The 15,028-nt window shown below is 31.7% G+C and overlaps 1 protein-coding gene across 1 annotated transcript in view; it reads left to right on the top strand.

Moving 5' to 3' along the window:
- CSMD3 (CUB and Sushi multiple domains 3) overlaps window positions 1-15,028 on the top strand; it is a 779,390-nt gene that overhangs the window by 266,979 nt on the left and 497,383 nt on the right. Inside the window, exon 7 of the mRNA XM_036436812.2 lies at window positions 10,905-11,216. Within this exon, the coding sequence (XP_036292705.1) occupies window positions 10,905-11,216 (312 nt within the window). The remainder of the gene's footprint in view (window positions 1-10,904; window positions 11,217-15,028) is intronic.

Raw genomic sequence — 15,028 nt, 5'->3', positions numbered from 1 at the left:
ATGGAGAAAATATCTTGGGGTAAGGATTAAGAGAAAAAAACACCCACAAACAAACAAACAACAACAACAACAACAAAAAAAAACAAGACAGGATATTGGCTTAGGGTGTGCTTTTCTGCTGTAGTTGCAAGTTGAAACAGTTATGAAATTTAAATCACAGACTTGTATGATTTACTTTGTTCTCCTAAATACAAATCTATTAGCCTGCATTGTACCTGACAGATGGCAGAGGAAAATTCTATCTCAGTCATTTGGAGGGAGAGTGGAAGAAACATTGGCGCATTCTTCCCTTGAGTTGCACAAGAATTCCTGTGGTCTTTGTCTTGCCTGGACATTGTCCAAGCCCAGATCCCCCAGGAAGGTGATGATCTTCTGCTTCCCGTGACCAGCCTGCCTGGGGAATCTAAGCCAAAGGTGAAAGTCCAGGCTCAGGACCCTTGCACTTCCTGCTATGCCACAGGGAGGGTGTGTATGCTGTGCCCTCTCCTGCACTTCCAACCTCTATTCTTTTTTTTTTTAAACAATCAGCTGAGATTTAATATATATATATATATATATATATTTTATTGATTTTGTACAGAGAGGAAGGGAGAGCAGGCCCAACCTCTATTCTTAGTCTTTGTCCATCGCCTCTCACTTGATGCACTCTCCTGAAGAGACCTTGACTTTCCTGAAATAAAAGCTATGGAGAGATCTTAGAGCAAATTTATCTTTCAGCCCCGCAGAATCATTCTCCCCCAAGGCAAAGGAATTTCAAGAAGGATATGGAAACAGACATGGAAGGAAAGGAGATGATGGGAAAGAAATACAACAACAAAATGAAAACAAAGCTATAACAAAAATGTACATGTTGATGCAGAAATAAGTGCTGTATTGTATTGCGGGGCGGGGCGGGGAGATGGGGACAAGTAGAAATATACTCATTTTACAGTATTTGGGGTTGTGACTTGGGGTTATACAATTTGGATCCAAATCCCAGCTTTTCTACTTACTAACAAAGTGAGTCAGGTTATGTTTTGAAACTGCTCTAAGCTTTAATATCCTTGGTTTATAGGTATATTTGAGGATGACATGAATTAATACTATGCCCTAGAACATAGTAAATGCTCAGTAAATACTGGTTGCTTTTTACAACATGTTTGTTCAAATAGTTCTGTTATCTAGTCATTTTAAGGAAACATGTTGGAATGTCAGATATCTTTAACAGTGTTTTAAGTACCTCTATTCAGAACTTTGAGGAGATATAAAAAAACATTCTGCAGGTGAGAGGAGCAAGCTTCCATCATCCTTATAGGAGTTAAAGTATCCTTCACAAAACTGATTGGATAATTATATTATTACCTGTACTTGGAATGTACGAAAGTTATTCAGGCAGATATAAATCTCAGATATTTAAAACCCCTCTAATGATCAAGAAAATTACCTTTGACTTAATATTTTTCCTCAGGAAGTCAACCAATTAAAATGTATATGAGCTTGATAAAAATAAAACCTGTTTACTCAAAAAAATCAGAATTTATAGTTGCTTATTTATATAGAGCATAAGTGTGTCTATATTTTATATGTGACTATATGTGTATTATATATGGTATATTCTAACTAATAAAAGAGTAATATGAAAAATGACCATCACTCCAAGTCACAAGATGGCCATCCCCATGTGGAAATAAGATGGCCACCACAAGATGAATTTCATGCACCAGGTCTCTAATACAATTATATTTAATTCCCCAGTACATAATGTATAATCTATTTGTCTTTCCAGTTAATGGTAGCCTTTGATGCTAAAACTTGCAGGTTTTTACCATTTCTGAAGTTTTTTTCTTTTCCCTTTAACATGCTATTTTTCTAAGAAGATTGGTACTTATTTTTAAACAAATCACTCCTACTACCAATTAATTAGCTGCTGTAAAATAAGTGTTTAAAGACTTTTTATGATTCAGGAAAATAAGACGTTTTTGGCTTGAGTTTCTTATTAGGCTGCTCAAGTTCGGTATATTTATGCAGCTAATCACCAGTTGCTCAGCAACCTTTCTACAATCAACAATAGAGTTGTCTTTTCTTCAGAATGTCAGCCTTTCCAACCTGCCCACCATTCCCTTATAACCCACCTGCTAACAGTGAACTCAGTTTTTCCAGTTATATAACCATTACATGAGATAATATGTGATAAATGCTTCAACAGTTATCTTACTTCAGTGATCTTAACTGCAGGCTTCATTCTTCTCCCCAAAACATGCATTTCTCAAATGGTCGCTGTTATTTATTTAAAATAAACTAATTCAAATTAAATAGCTAAGCAACCGCAGTAGGAGGCAGTACTCTTAACCAGATATTTCTCTGGTGGTAAGAAGACAACCTTGAAAGCAATACCTAATAGAGCATCGTTTTTGTAGCATCTGGGTACACAGAAACATGTGGGGGCAAGGATAGCTCCTTGGTTCATTTTAAGTCACAACCCATATATTATCCAAGCATTGTGTACATTTTCTAACTTAAGCATTAAGAACAGGAACATTTACAATTAATGAAAAACGATGAATCCTCAACCTCTCCGACTTATAGGCTTTTATAGGATTAAATAGAGAATACACATGGATACAGTCAGTAGTGCAGGTAAGCAGGACTCAGGTAGATGAATAGCTGGTTAGGATAAAATCTCTTATTTTTCCTTTCCACCATGATTGGTTAAAGGATAACCTCACCAGTTTCCTTTCTCACTTTCTTTTCTCTCTTTCACCATAGGAAATTTTGTCATTATAGTTTTTTTTTTTTTTTTTTTTTTTGAGGGGGGAAGGTCGAGGTTACTGGGAGTGGGAGAAAAGGAGGGAAATGCTACCCTCCTTGAGAAAATACTAGTGGAGTGACTTACATGTTCTTGAATGTTTCTTCCTCTTTTTTCTTTGCTTTTATTAGACAATGTGAAATTATAATTATGTGGTTTTTATATTTTTTGAACACATCAGTACAGGTTCAGTTTCTTACATCCTTAAATACACATGTAACACTACATATTAATTAAACATAAAATCATGTATTTTTGAGAAATAAGAGAGAGGTATGTCGAGCCACATTCATCGTTTCCTCAGATACTTGTTAAACATTCAAGGGGAAGTGGGAGATGCACACATTAAGACATGATCTTTACTTTCAAGAGAGTTATTAATGCATTGATTATCAGAGACTGCAAGCTCTGAAAGTAAAAGAGTTCCTGATACAGGAACTCTTGGAATAAAAGATATGTGGTATCCTTTAAAAAAAAAAAAGCCTTTAAATATTCTATGAGAACTAGCAGCAATTCCGTAAGACTTTGTGCAGAAAATTAACCAAATGTGTGCTAACCTATGTTTTGTTTATTTAGAGGAAATCCAGAATAAAACACTTCTACTTTAGCTAAGAGATAAGAGCTATTGCAAGAACGAGATCTAAAAATACAGGATTCTGGGAGATGGCATTAGAAAGGGGTGGAAGGACATTTCTATCCCTTTCTCTTATTTGTATGAAATGTGACCAGGATGGCATGAATCTCTTTCAAATCCTTTATCTCAAGTCTGGTCTCAGTATTGTGACTTCATGGAAGAACTGTATGCTTAGTTACCAAGTAAGATAAAATACCAAACTTCGGTTTATATTTTGTGGATATTTATTCCTGTGAGTGGTGTGTGTGTGTGTGTGTGTGTGTGTGTGTGTGTGTGTGTGTGTGAGTGTTATTGGGCACCATAAAAAATGACACTGAGGACCTACTGCTGCACATTGTCAAGACTTCCAAAATATATGGGGGGGAAAAAGGTGATTAGATGCTGAGGCTTGAATCTGCAAGTTTATTTTAACCAAGGAGTTAAAGTAAGAAATAATCCTTTTAAGAGAGAGAGAATATCTTCAAGACTCTGATCCTTTACTTAAAATCATTTTCCGTGCCCTAGCTGGTGTGGCTCAGTTGTTTGGAGTGTCATCCATCGTACACTGAAAGGTGACAAGTTCCATTCCAGGTCTGACCAAATACCCAGATTTCAGGTTCAATCCCCTGTTGGGGTACATACAGGAAGCAATTGATTGATATTTATCCCTCACATTGATATATTTTTATCTCTCTCCAAAATCAATAAATCATATCATTGTGTGAGGATTGTAAAAATAACTAAAATAAATTTATCCTAGCATTCTCTTATTCTAAGAAATGAGATGGCTGTCCTCTCATATTTTTATGACAAAGCAGTGATGATAATTAGTATAACATTCATGTGTTTACAACATATAATATATATGCGATATATAGAATATACTAGAGGTCCAATGAATAAAATTTGTGCAAAAGTAGGCCTTCCTTCCCCAGGCTGCTAGCACAGCACTGGCTTCCTCCCTCCAGCTGCAGCAGGCACCCGGGACCTGGACTTCCCTCGTAGCACTGGCTTCTTCTGGAAGATCAGAAGGATGTCCAGTCTAATTAGCATATTTTGCTTTTATTATTATAAATTATCATAGATAAGATGTAGTTGCAGCATATTTAATATATATAACATGATATAATTGGTATATGTGCATATATATATATATATATATATATATGCACATCTGTGTGTGTGTGTGTGTGTATAGTTTTGTCATAGTTGACTAAGACCGTACTCTCCACATGCTTTCTAAAATTTGATACTTTTTCATATTTCACTTAGATAAAGATATTCATGTTTTTTGGCATGCGGGTTTATAAAATTTTCAAAATTCAGAATATGAGGTTTTTATCTTGCATGTAAACAACTTGACATTACTACATATTTGTTGAGTATTTTTACAATCATTTATTTACTCTTAGCAAGTGGATTTAGTAAATGCATCATTAAATCTTGCTATCACTAGTTTCCACTTAGATTGTAAATATTTATTCTTTAATTTTTTATATTAAATCAGTAAGATCTCTTGTACTTGATAAACAATAACGAATCTATTTGCAAAACTTAATATTGGTTTTCCTATTAATGCTTAGAAATTTATTTAGAAACATGCAACATAAGTAGAAACAAAAACATAAGATGTTACATCACACAATTCAGAAATATTATTTGTATTTAAATTCTCAGTTCTAGTTTTAACTTAGTAATTTAATTAATTCATGTTCATAGAAAGTCTTTTACTTGTGTTACTGATCGTTTTTTTCTCTATGAAGATCAATTTGTTTTACATTTTATCATCTCAGAATATTGTATGCAGGTGACAGCATTTTTTGCATTACTATGTCATAGTTTCATTGGCCATTTTTTTTCTCTCAAAGGTGAATCTATCTTACAATCAAGTATATCTTATATTCATTTAACTAGAAATTTTAAGTTTATAATCATAGGTAGTTTCAATATCAATTCAGAATTTTAGTTTAAAATCAGAACTTTATAAGATCAATGAAGACTTACTCTTTAAAACGAAATTGAAATGTTTTTCAATATTTGTTCACTAAAATTCTCCTAGTTAGAAACTCTTATACTGGGTAACAGTTAATTAAATGTAGGTCATTTATATTTTACACTTAAAGGGTGATTTCCATTTCAGTTCACCCATCCTTCTTAAGTTGAATATTTATACTACATATACTTTCATCAATTTATGCAATAAAATTCTGAGCAATACAGATTTTGGGTTACTGGAATTAGTAATGTTTAAAATGCAAAATATTTATTTTCCCAAATATGGTATGCTTCCTAAAACTTGTAACATGTAACAAAGCCAGTGGCTTTGTTTAACTTACCCCTCATGTTTCAATTACTTTTCAAGAGACTTCACTTATTGACATGTTCTTATAAGTTTCATATAAGAAACATGAAATAAAATAAATACAATATTAAATTACATATGCTAAAGTTTATAGAATATTTAAATTATGGCTCAAATTGAATTGTTGCATTAGTTTTGTTTAAATTTTATTTTGTATATATTTCCTTTTGCATGTTTCATGTTTAATGTTTTGTACAATAATTTTCTTCATTAAATATAATGCCACCAATTATTCATTTAGAATTATTTTGTAAGTTAAATTTTCTTCAAATATTTTATTTGAATTACTGAAAATGATGAAATAGAATATATGTTTTTATATAAAATAACATGCCAAATAAATATCTAAAAGCTACCACTTTGAATATGCAATGATTATATATATATAAATATATATTTATATATTTTAGAGGCCCGATGCATGATAATTTGTGCAAAAGTAGGCCTTTCTTCCCACCAGCATCTGGGACCCGGGCTTCACTCTAGCCCTCGTTTCATCCAGAATGATGTCCAGAAGGACATCTGGTCTAGTTAGCATATTACCCTTTTATTATTATAGATATATATGTGGCCACCAGTTATAACTATAGCAACATATTCTATTCTTTATTTTTGTGATGAGTTAGACAATAATTATAAAACTCAGCATGTTTTAAAATTATATATTACTAAAAATTTAATCAAAAAGAAATTAAAAATCAATTATGATGTATTTGGTACACTTTTTAAATGACACTTTGTAAATGACTTTTCATGAATTATGGTTAGTCTCTTGCAGATATAATACTGAAATAAAAAAGCCTTAAAAACATTTTTATTTTCATAATGAAATCTAAATTTAATGTTGTAAATATTACTATTTAACAAATTTGCCAGTTTACATGTGTAATGTATGTCATTTTTCATTATCATAATTCCAAAGATTACATGTAGTTATGATTTCTAGAAGCATGTTTATATATGTAAACCATTTCATTTTTTTGTTATATTGGGAAATGTTTTATTAAAGGATATTAATAAATTATTTTTAGATGTGTTTATATTGTAAACATGTAATTTTATATATATCTCAAGCAATTTAATGACAGGTTAATCTAATTGTGATAGACTACATCTCGTATACATGATTTGATTTCAAGTGAAGAATGGATTTTATGAATGTACTTTTTCTTAAAAATTTTTATAGTGTGTTTTACAACATATGCATTTAATACTGTGTTATGAAAGATAATATTTACATAATTGTGTAGTAATTCTAACCTTTTTAAGGAAAGTAAAATATATATTTTAATTTTAGATTAGATATATTACATATTTAACATTGAATTGTTGTTTTATTTAATTCTAAGGCTTTTTATAGCATTGATAATTACCTCATAGAATAATTATGTATGCAAAAATGTTGAGTGTCTTTAAATTGTTAAATAGTACATTTTGACAATTTAAAAATCTGTGTTTCACACACATTCAATTTAAAGTCTAACCAAAATCAGTATTCTACAGTGGTTTGCATTTTAAATTTAATTATTACATCATCTATGATATAAATATATGACAAAGGATGATTTTATGGTCCTATTATGGAAATAAGAATTATTTCTTTATAGTTCTACTGAATATATCAAACATATTGAACTAAAATTAGATGCACTTATGCCTCCTGACTATATAAAATATAACCACTTTTCACTCTGTAGAAATTTAAACATTCTAAGTAAACCTATTTTACACAACAATGTAAGCTTTTATGTTTTGGGGATGATGGCAAAATATTTAAAGTAACTCTTATTACTTATCTACAGATTCCACACTTTTTCAAAGTGATGTTTGTGAAAGTTAAAAACAAAATTGTTTTTCTTTTTGTTTCTAATTACTCTTGAATCATTTTATTGTTGGAAATACTACTTGGCCATGTTACACATTATAATCATATTTCCTTTGTGAAATTTATTCTTTTTATTACTGTTAATGTTATAGTAGCATTATTATTAAGGAAATTAATTATTTCTTTTGAGAAATATTTCTTGATCATCTACTATGTACCAGGCAATAAGCTAGATGCTAGTGAATAGAATATACAAAAACTTAGCCTTCAGAGACCTTGCATTCTAGTATGGAGAGAAAGAATGTGAACACAAAACACAAATAAAGCATAAAAACTAGTTAGTAAAATATCTTGCTGAAGTATATATCTGGTTAGACTGTGCTTATTAAGTAAATGGGGTGTTCAATGCTTTATTCTAACATTACATGCCATGCACTTGGGTTAAGAAAATAGTACTGAATCATCACCACCATTAGCCAGAAATGGAGCCCTGTTATGAGAATGGCTGGCAAATTCTAGGTCTAAATATTAATACTACTAAAGATCAGTCCTGACTCTCAGATTTGGTCAAGAACTGTATTTATCATCTGGGGTCTTTAAGAAAATGGGTTTGGAATTGGTCTGTAAGTCTTAAAGATTAGTTATAGAAGCAATTTAGATACATTTCCAAGAATTACCACAAATTTAATGACCTAAATATGAGAGATTACTTGGGCTTCATTGTAATAACCTCAGTGAAAGAATATAGTATCTGTTCAGTTTACTTCTTTTTTAAAGGTAGGAACACTGAGATTTGAGACAGAACAAAAATGTCATTATTTTTCACACATTTAGATTATATATAGCAACAAGTTTGTAGTTAATGATTCCCTCCTCCTCCTCCTCCTCCTCCTCCTCCTCCTCCTCCTCCTTCTTCTTCTTCTTCTTCTTTCTTTCTTCTTCTTCTTCTTCTTCTTCTTCTTCTTCTTCTTCTTCTTCTTCTTCTTCTTCTTCTTCTTCTTTTAATATTGATTTCAGAGCAGAAGGGAGAGGGAGAGAGAGATAGAAACATTAATCATAGGCTGCCACCTGCACATCTCCCATTGGAGATCTAGCTGGCAGCCTGGGCACATGCCCCGATGGAATTGAACCATGACCTTCTGGCTCATAGGCCAATGCTCAACCACTGAGAAACAATGCTGGCTAGGCAAATGATCAAAAAACCTGGAAATTATGATAAAGTTATAGAAAGTTTTAAAATATTAGCTTTTAATTCTATTTCACATTTTCCTTAAAAAATGTAAGGGATAATTAAATTATGCAGGAGAATAATATGAATCAGGTAAATATTTTTATAGCAATGAGTACATGGGCATCCCAAAAGTTTGATTTACCAGGAAGTCAATTACGGAACATTAGCTGAGCAGTCATAATTATTACTTAATCATGTGATTAGTGGAAACCTTTAGCAAATATTAGTTTAGTAAATAATACTGGCCATTTTGAATAGCCAACATGAATTGAGTAAATTCTAATCTTCACAAAAAACCTTGGATAAATATTCAATAGCAACTTTTTTTTTTTTGCTTTAAAATAGATTAAAAATCTTTAAAATAATCTGGTGATTATCATACTTCATTACCCTTATCCCTGTCAAAATACAACAATCATTTAACATTTTTGAATTTCTACATCAAATTAAAACAAAATAAGACAAAATTCGAAGAATTATTAGCAGACATCTGTCCCTTTACTGGCTTATGAATGAGTGAGCCCCATGCTTCACTTCTTTTTTGAGTTTAAAACAAAGTCTAGGATTACTTGTCCTATTAATCACCTGCTTACAAGAAGAAAATAAAGGTCAAGCATGCTCAAAGCACATTAATCAATGCAACTATTTTCTTCCTCAGAATGGTTAAATATCTCGCTATTTTTGTCTAAAATTCTAATTATTTTGTGGACTGAAGTATTAAGGGCAGTTTATTGAGAAGGAAGGTACTATATATGAAGGCATATGCCATTTATTGGCTTTAAAAAATATTCAGAAGTGTTCTAACCAGTATCTGACTGTTATTTTTAATTAGTAGCTATACATAAAAATTTTAGTAATTTTTTCTTATAAAGTATTTTAACTGTCAAGATTCTTTTAAATATATCTTCTTTCAGTGTCATGCTTCTATTATAAAGTTACTTATTTTCTTTATGTAAGAATTATTTACTACCCTAGACAATCTTATAAAAAGTTTAAGTGAACAGAAAGAAATAAACTCTAATTTGGAATATTTAAAACATATTTTTAAATTATAGTGAAATTTTAATAATAAAAATGAGAATACACACATACACACACATTGATGTATATATATATATATATATATGTGTGTGTGTGTGTGTGTGTGTGTGTGTATGTAAATACTAATGAGATATTTGGAAATTATCAACCTTTTTAAAAATTATTTTTGTAACAATAAATATTTCAAAGTAATATAATTTTAAAAAATATATCTATTGATTTCAGAGGAAGGGAGAAGGAGAGAAAGATAGAAACATCAACTGCACACCCCCCAATGGGGATGGAGCCCACAATCTAAACATGTGCCCTTGACCAGAATTGAACCCAATGTTCTATCCACTGAGCCAAACCAACTAGAGCAATTTTTAATAATTCCTAAATAAAATGATCCGTTTAATATTAATTACTTAAGATTGGTTAATCTCAAATTTTACTTTAAAATAGAGAAATCCCCAAAACAACTCACAGAATAGCTCATGACATTGAATATTTGATTTCTGGCAAATAAGGTTAAGATAGATATTTGCAAAAAGCAATAATTTCAGTTTAATTTTTTTAAATCATTTTTTATTTTGACTTTGAATTCTCCATTTGCTTGTCTCAAAATAGATTATTTTGATTTCCCCCCAGAAATTATAAAGAGAGATGGCGCATATTATTCAAACTGTCCTTTTGAGAAAAGTGTGGTTACTTAGTTATCCATTCTGTCAAAACTTGTCCCCTGAATGGCATTTGTTGTTAAAATTCATCTGTAGATAAATAATGAAGAGGACTGATTCAGGGCCACATAAAGGGTTTACTGTTTCACCTTCTCCCCTTAATGTGTTACAGTTAGAATTTGGAATATTTTTGTGTATCCATTCATGGGTTGATTGGATGCAAACCAACCCTTGGATCTGGTTGCTTCAGATTTTAGTGGTGTGTGTGTGTTTTGCCTTTTAATGTTGATTATCCTTAAGGTGATAGAAGGGGATATAATTTATTAAACTTATCAAAAAATACAATTTAAAAGAAAAAGTTAGCATCTAGTGCTACTGTGTCCCACAGGTTCTTCTACATTGACCCACACTACCTCCACTGGTGAGTTAGAGGAGCATAACAGGACTACCACTGGTGCTATTGCTGTTGCTAGCACATCTGCAGATGTTACTGTATCCAGTGTTACAGCTGTCACCATCCATAGACTTTCCGAGGAACAGCGAGTGCAAGTTATGAAAATCAGAAATGCAGGTCTGGACCCCAACACGTCCAAGGACGGGCTCCCTCCTCATCAAGCAGATACACAAAGTACAAGGAGAAGACCAAGAAATGCTGAACAGATAGAAAGAACTAACGAGCTTGCAGTTGTTACTCATAGAGGTATTGGATGTTATTTTACTTGTGTCCATTTAGTTAACAGCCAAAGCTTTATTTTTGGTAATGATTCTAATTAGAGAATGAACTGAGAGACAACCAAGATGTAGGAAGCTAGAGAAAGAGTTCAAAGTAGTAGCTGAAGATTATAGATAGTATTGCCAAAACCTGAATAATTTGAAGGCACAGAAGGTAAAATAAACAAACCAAAGTACAATGGAAATGTTAAAGGGGGAGGGGGTAAAAGCAGAAAAAAGAGAATGCAGAAAGAGTAGTAAAACCAAGTACTCAACACCGACTGCATATTACATACCAGTTATGTTGTTGAGATAGCATGAGAATAAAATAGCTAGTATCTACTAATGTGCACATATTTCCATACTGATGACTTATCCTATGTAGTAATTTTCAGTATTTGCATGAGGTTTTTATGTTACACAAATAAATGCTAATTAATGATTGAGAAAATAGATAATTTGGTAAAAATGGAAACATTATGTCTGGTGATTGTTTTGCATAGCTTACTCTTCTATTTCTAAATAACCCATTGCCTGACCCATATGGAAACAGATTCTCATTTTGAAAAGTAACAGGTATTCATTGAAATTATGGCTCCAAATTTAAATGTTCCTTGACTTCCTAATTTAATTTTTAGGGAAAAGTTATCACAAAGCGAAATCATATATTGGTAATTTTCTAGTTGATTCATATTAGCCTGCCTACCTTTCACAAAATTTGGGAGTTTAGCAAGCATATTTTCCTGTTTCTTGGTAACAAGTTTCAGGAAAAGTCAATGTAGTGTCAAAAAACAAATGGATTTCATTTACAGCAATACATGCATCATTGGAAATCTTAATTAATTGAACTTATTTGAGATACAAAATATCTACTCCAACTCTGTTTTTGATTCATTATCATATATTCTCTAAAATGGTTATGGTTTGTGGGGTCAGGCATAGTTTATCCTGAGCGTGTTATATATAAAAAATAAAGTTCCGTTCAATGCTTGCCACACATCTAGAGCCAAGTTTCAAAATTGGAATTGGCTGACGTCAAATCAGTATTCATTTTAAAAATAATGTGAACTTAACCAACATGCCTGAAATTCCTACTGAGTACTATGCTCTGATCTTTGGGAAATAAAGATAAATGACACATAATGCCTTTCTTTAAAGACAAAGTGGATGACTACTAGCAGTGTTTCCCAAACTTTTGACATATGTGTACCCCTTCTATATTTTTCGTAAGGCTGAGTACCCCTCGTACTCATGAGAACGTAGCATTAGGTGCAGCTAAGCACGGTGCAGTGCATATCCCCACCAAACTCCGGTGCACCGCGTACCCACTCCAAACCTGGGGGTACGCTTACCACACTTTGGGAAACACTGGACTGGAGAAGCTCATCTTGGTGAAACAAGGACGTTTTTCTGAAGCTTGTGGCTGATCATAGAACTAAAGGAGATATAGGGTATGCAGGCAGTGAGTCACTTACTTGCCATTTTAAATCAGTAAACATGATACAAAACTAATTGCTTAGTCTAGACATTTTAGGAAAACTAACTTTTCCATTATATCCTCCACAGTATAGTCAGAATTACCTTTTGAAAATGAAAGTTTGATCACATCACTCCACTGCTTTAAACCTTCTAGTGGTTTCCTAACAACCTCAGGAATAAAATCAAGGCTTAATGATAGCCTATTGGAACCTTCCTGGTCTGGCTTCTGTCCACATCTTTGACTTTATCTGATATGACTCTCACTGTCACTCTCCCTTTTTGGGGAAGAAGAGCTTTTTTTAGTCTGTCAAGCATACCATGTTATTTTCTACTTTTCTACTCTCACAAGCTACTTCATCTTTCTTGAAACCTGGTCATTCTAATTTCTTTTCCAAGGTTTAGTTTAATTGTTACATCGACGAAGTTTGGTTTTTCCTGTTATAACTCGCCACACAACACTGAACTTCCCTTGCTTTTGCCATCAGCAGCTCTAGCCTTGTAAATTTTAAATTCTGAGAGGTAAAAAACAGATGGGTCTTGTTCGTGTTGCATTCCCAGTGCCTAAAATAGCTTCTGACCCATAAATATATTAATACAATGTTTTCTAAAATAAAGAATATTTATAATTTTATTAGCCAAAGCATTCACCTCCATTATTTAAAGACACAAAATTCTATTTCACTCTAATCAAATATCTATATATCTATACATTTCATAATTAAAGGTAACTATTAATACTTTTTGCACATTTATAAAAAGACCATTTTTTAATCTCCGTTAAAGTGAACAACATTCCTATTAACCCACAATAATATATTGCTTTTATTAATACTATATTAGCACTTCAAACTTGATATAAGTGCCTTGGCTATAACCTTTATATGTATATCAAGTTAAAGGAAGTTTGTAATTAAACACAGGAAATATATAGTCAATGAATTTCATATGAATAAATATTAACATAATAAAATAGATGCGGTTTTGCTGACTTTACTGTTTATGACAAGAGAGTGCAGTAGTCATCTTTGATGACCACCAGACCATACTTTTCTGCTTTGTGTGACAATTTTTCATCACTTTTCTCTATTCACACTGAACTTAAAACTTTCATTTTATGCTTTTTTATTATTAATGATTCCTAATTTATTATTAATAACCTGAAGCAAATAAAACACTTATAATTTCCATTACTATCACTATGAACACAAAGAAGACCTGGACACTGAAATTGCATATAGTATTTGGTACTTGTGTGTGAATGTGGACTCAAAATCTATGCGTTAATTTATGGTATATTAAATTTTAAATCACTGTGCCTAGTTTATTATAAATAACTGCACAATTAATTATAATCTGAAAACAGTTGGAATATCTGTAAAAGATATTTTCAATTTTCTCTGTGGTATTTAATCCAACTAATTTTATTTATTTATTGTACTAGGGTTAAAAAAGCACTATTTTAATTTAAATTACATTCTTAATATAACATATTTATATTGTGCTTTCTATTTGTTTTCATTAAAAAATCATTTTAATTTTCACCATTTAAGAGTCTGTTGACATTGATATAAAAAAATAAGGAAAAGAGGAATTAAAATTCTAATAAAAATGTGGTTTGGATCTTTTCTAAACTGTATTAATACCATACCACGATTTCTTATATTAGTCACCAGTAGTCCTCAGATGTGAATTCAACTTTTATTGACTGAATTTTAGTTCACTTAAAATTAAAGTACCATAATGGAGATAATAAGCAAAATTGAGTTTTCTTCCGCAAGAAGTTTATGGTCATACCATCTCAAAAATAACATTAAAGTGCATTTTACTCCACATAATTTATTTTAACATTGTTTTTCTTGTGTATTGTACTAGAATTACATTTCTTTTCAATATGTATGGGCAAGTTCAGTCAGCTGTTAATGAGCGACCTGGGTAGTTTCTCTCTTCAAGTACAAAATGTGGACCTATTCTTCTGGAAAAGTGTGTATACATACACACACACACACACACACACACACACACACACACTTTTAAATTATTTGTAGTGGACATTTAGTTTAGATGGCTGTAACATATGTGGTCTAATATGTGTTATGAACATTTATAGCCCATTGCTGGTGTTTGTCTTGACATAGTGTAGTCAGTTCTTCCATACTGGGTTTAATTGGTAGTGAATATAGCTATAGGGTTAAGCATGATTTTAGCTTAATTTGTGTAATTCGAAATTACCTACGCGTAACTGAAATTGTATATGATGTAGAACACCTATCACCACCGTCACCACCAATAAGGGCAGATTAAAAGGAAGTTGATTTTAATAAT

Source organism: Pipistrellus kuhlii, unplaced genomic scaffold (genome assembly GCF_014108245.1).
Source record: "Pipistrellus kuhlii isolate mPipKuh1 unplaced genomic scaffold, mPipKuh1.p scaffold_m20_p_14, whole genome shotgun sequence".
In the NCBI taxonomy this organism is placed as follows: domain Eukaryota; kingdom Metazoa; phylum Chordata; class Mammalia; order Chiroptera; family Vespertilionidae; genus Pipistrellus; species Pipistrellus kuhlii.
This window is presented reverse-complemented; position numbering and strand designations above follow the sequence as displayed.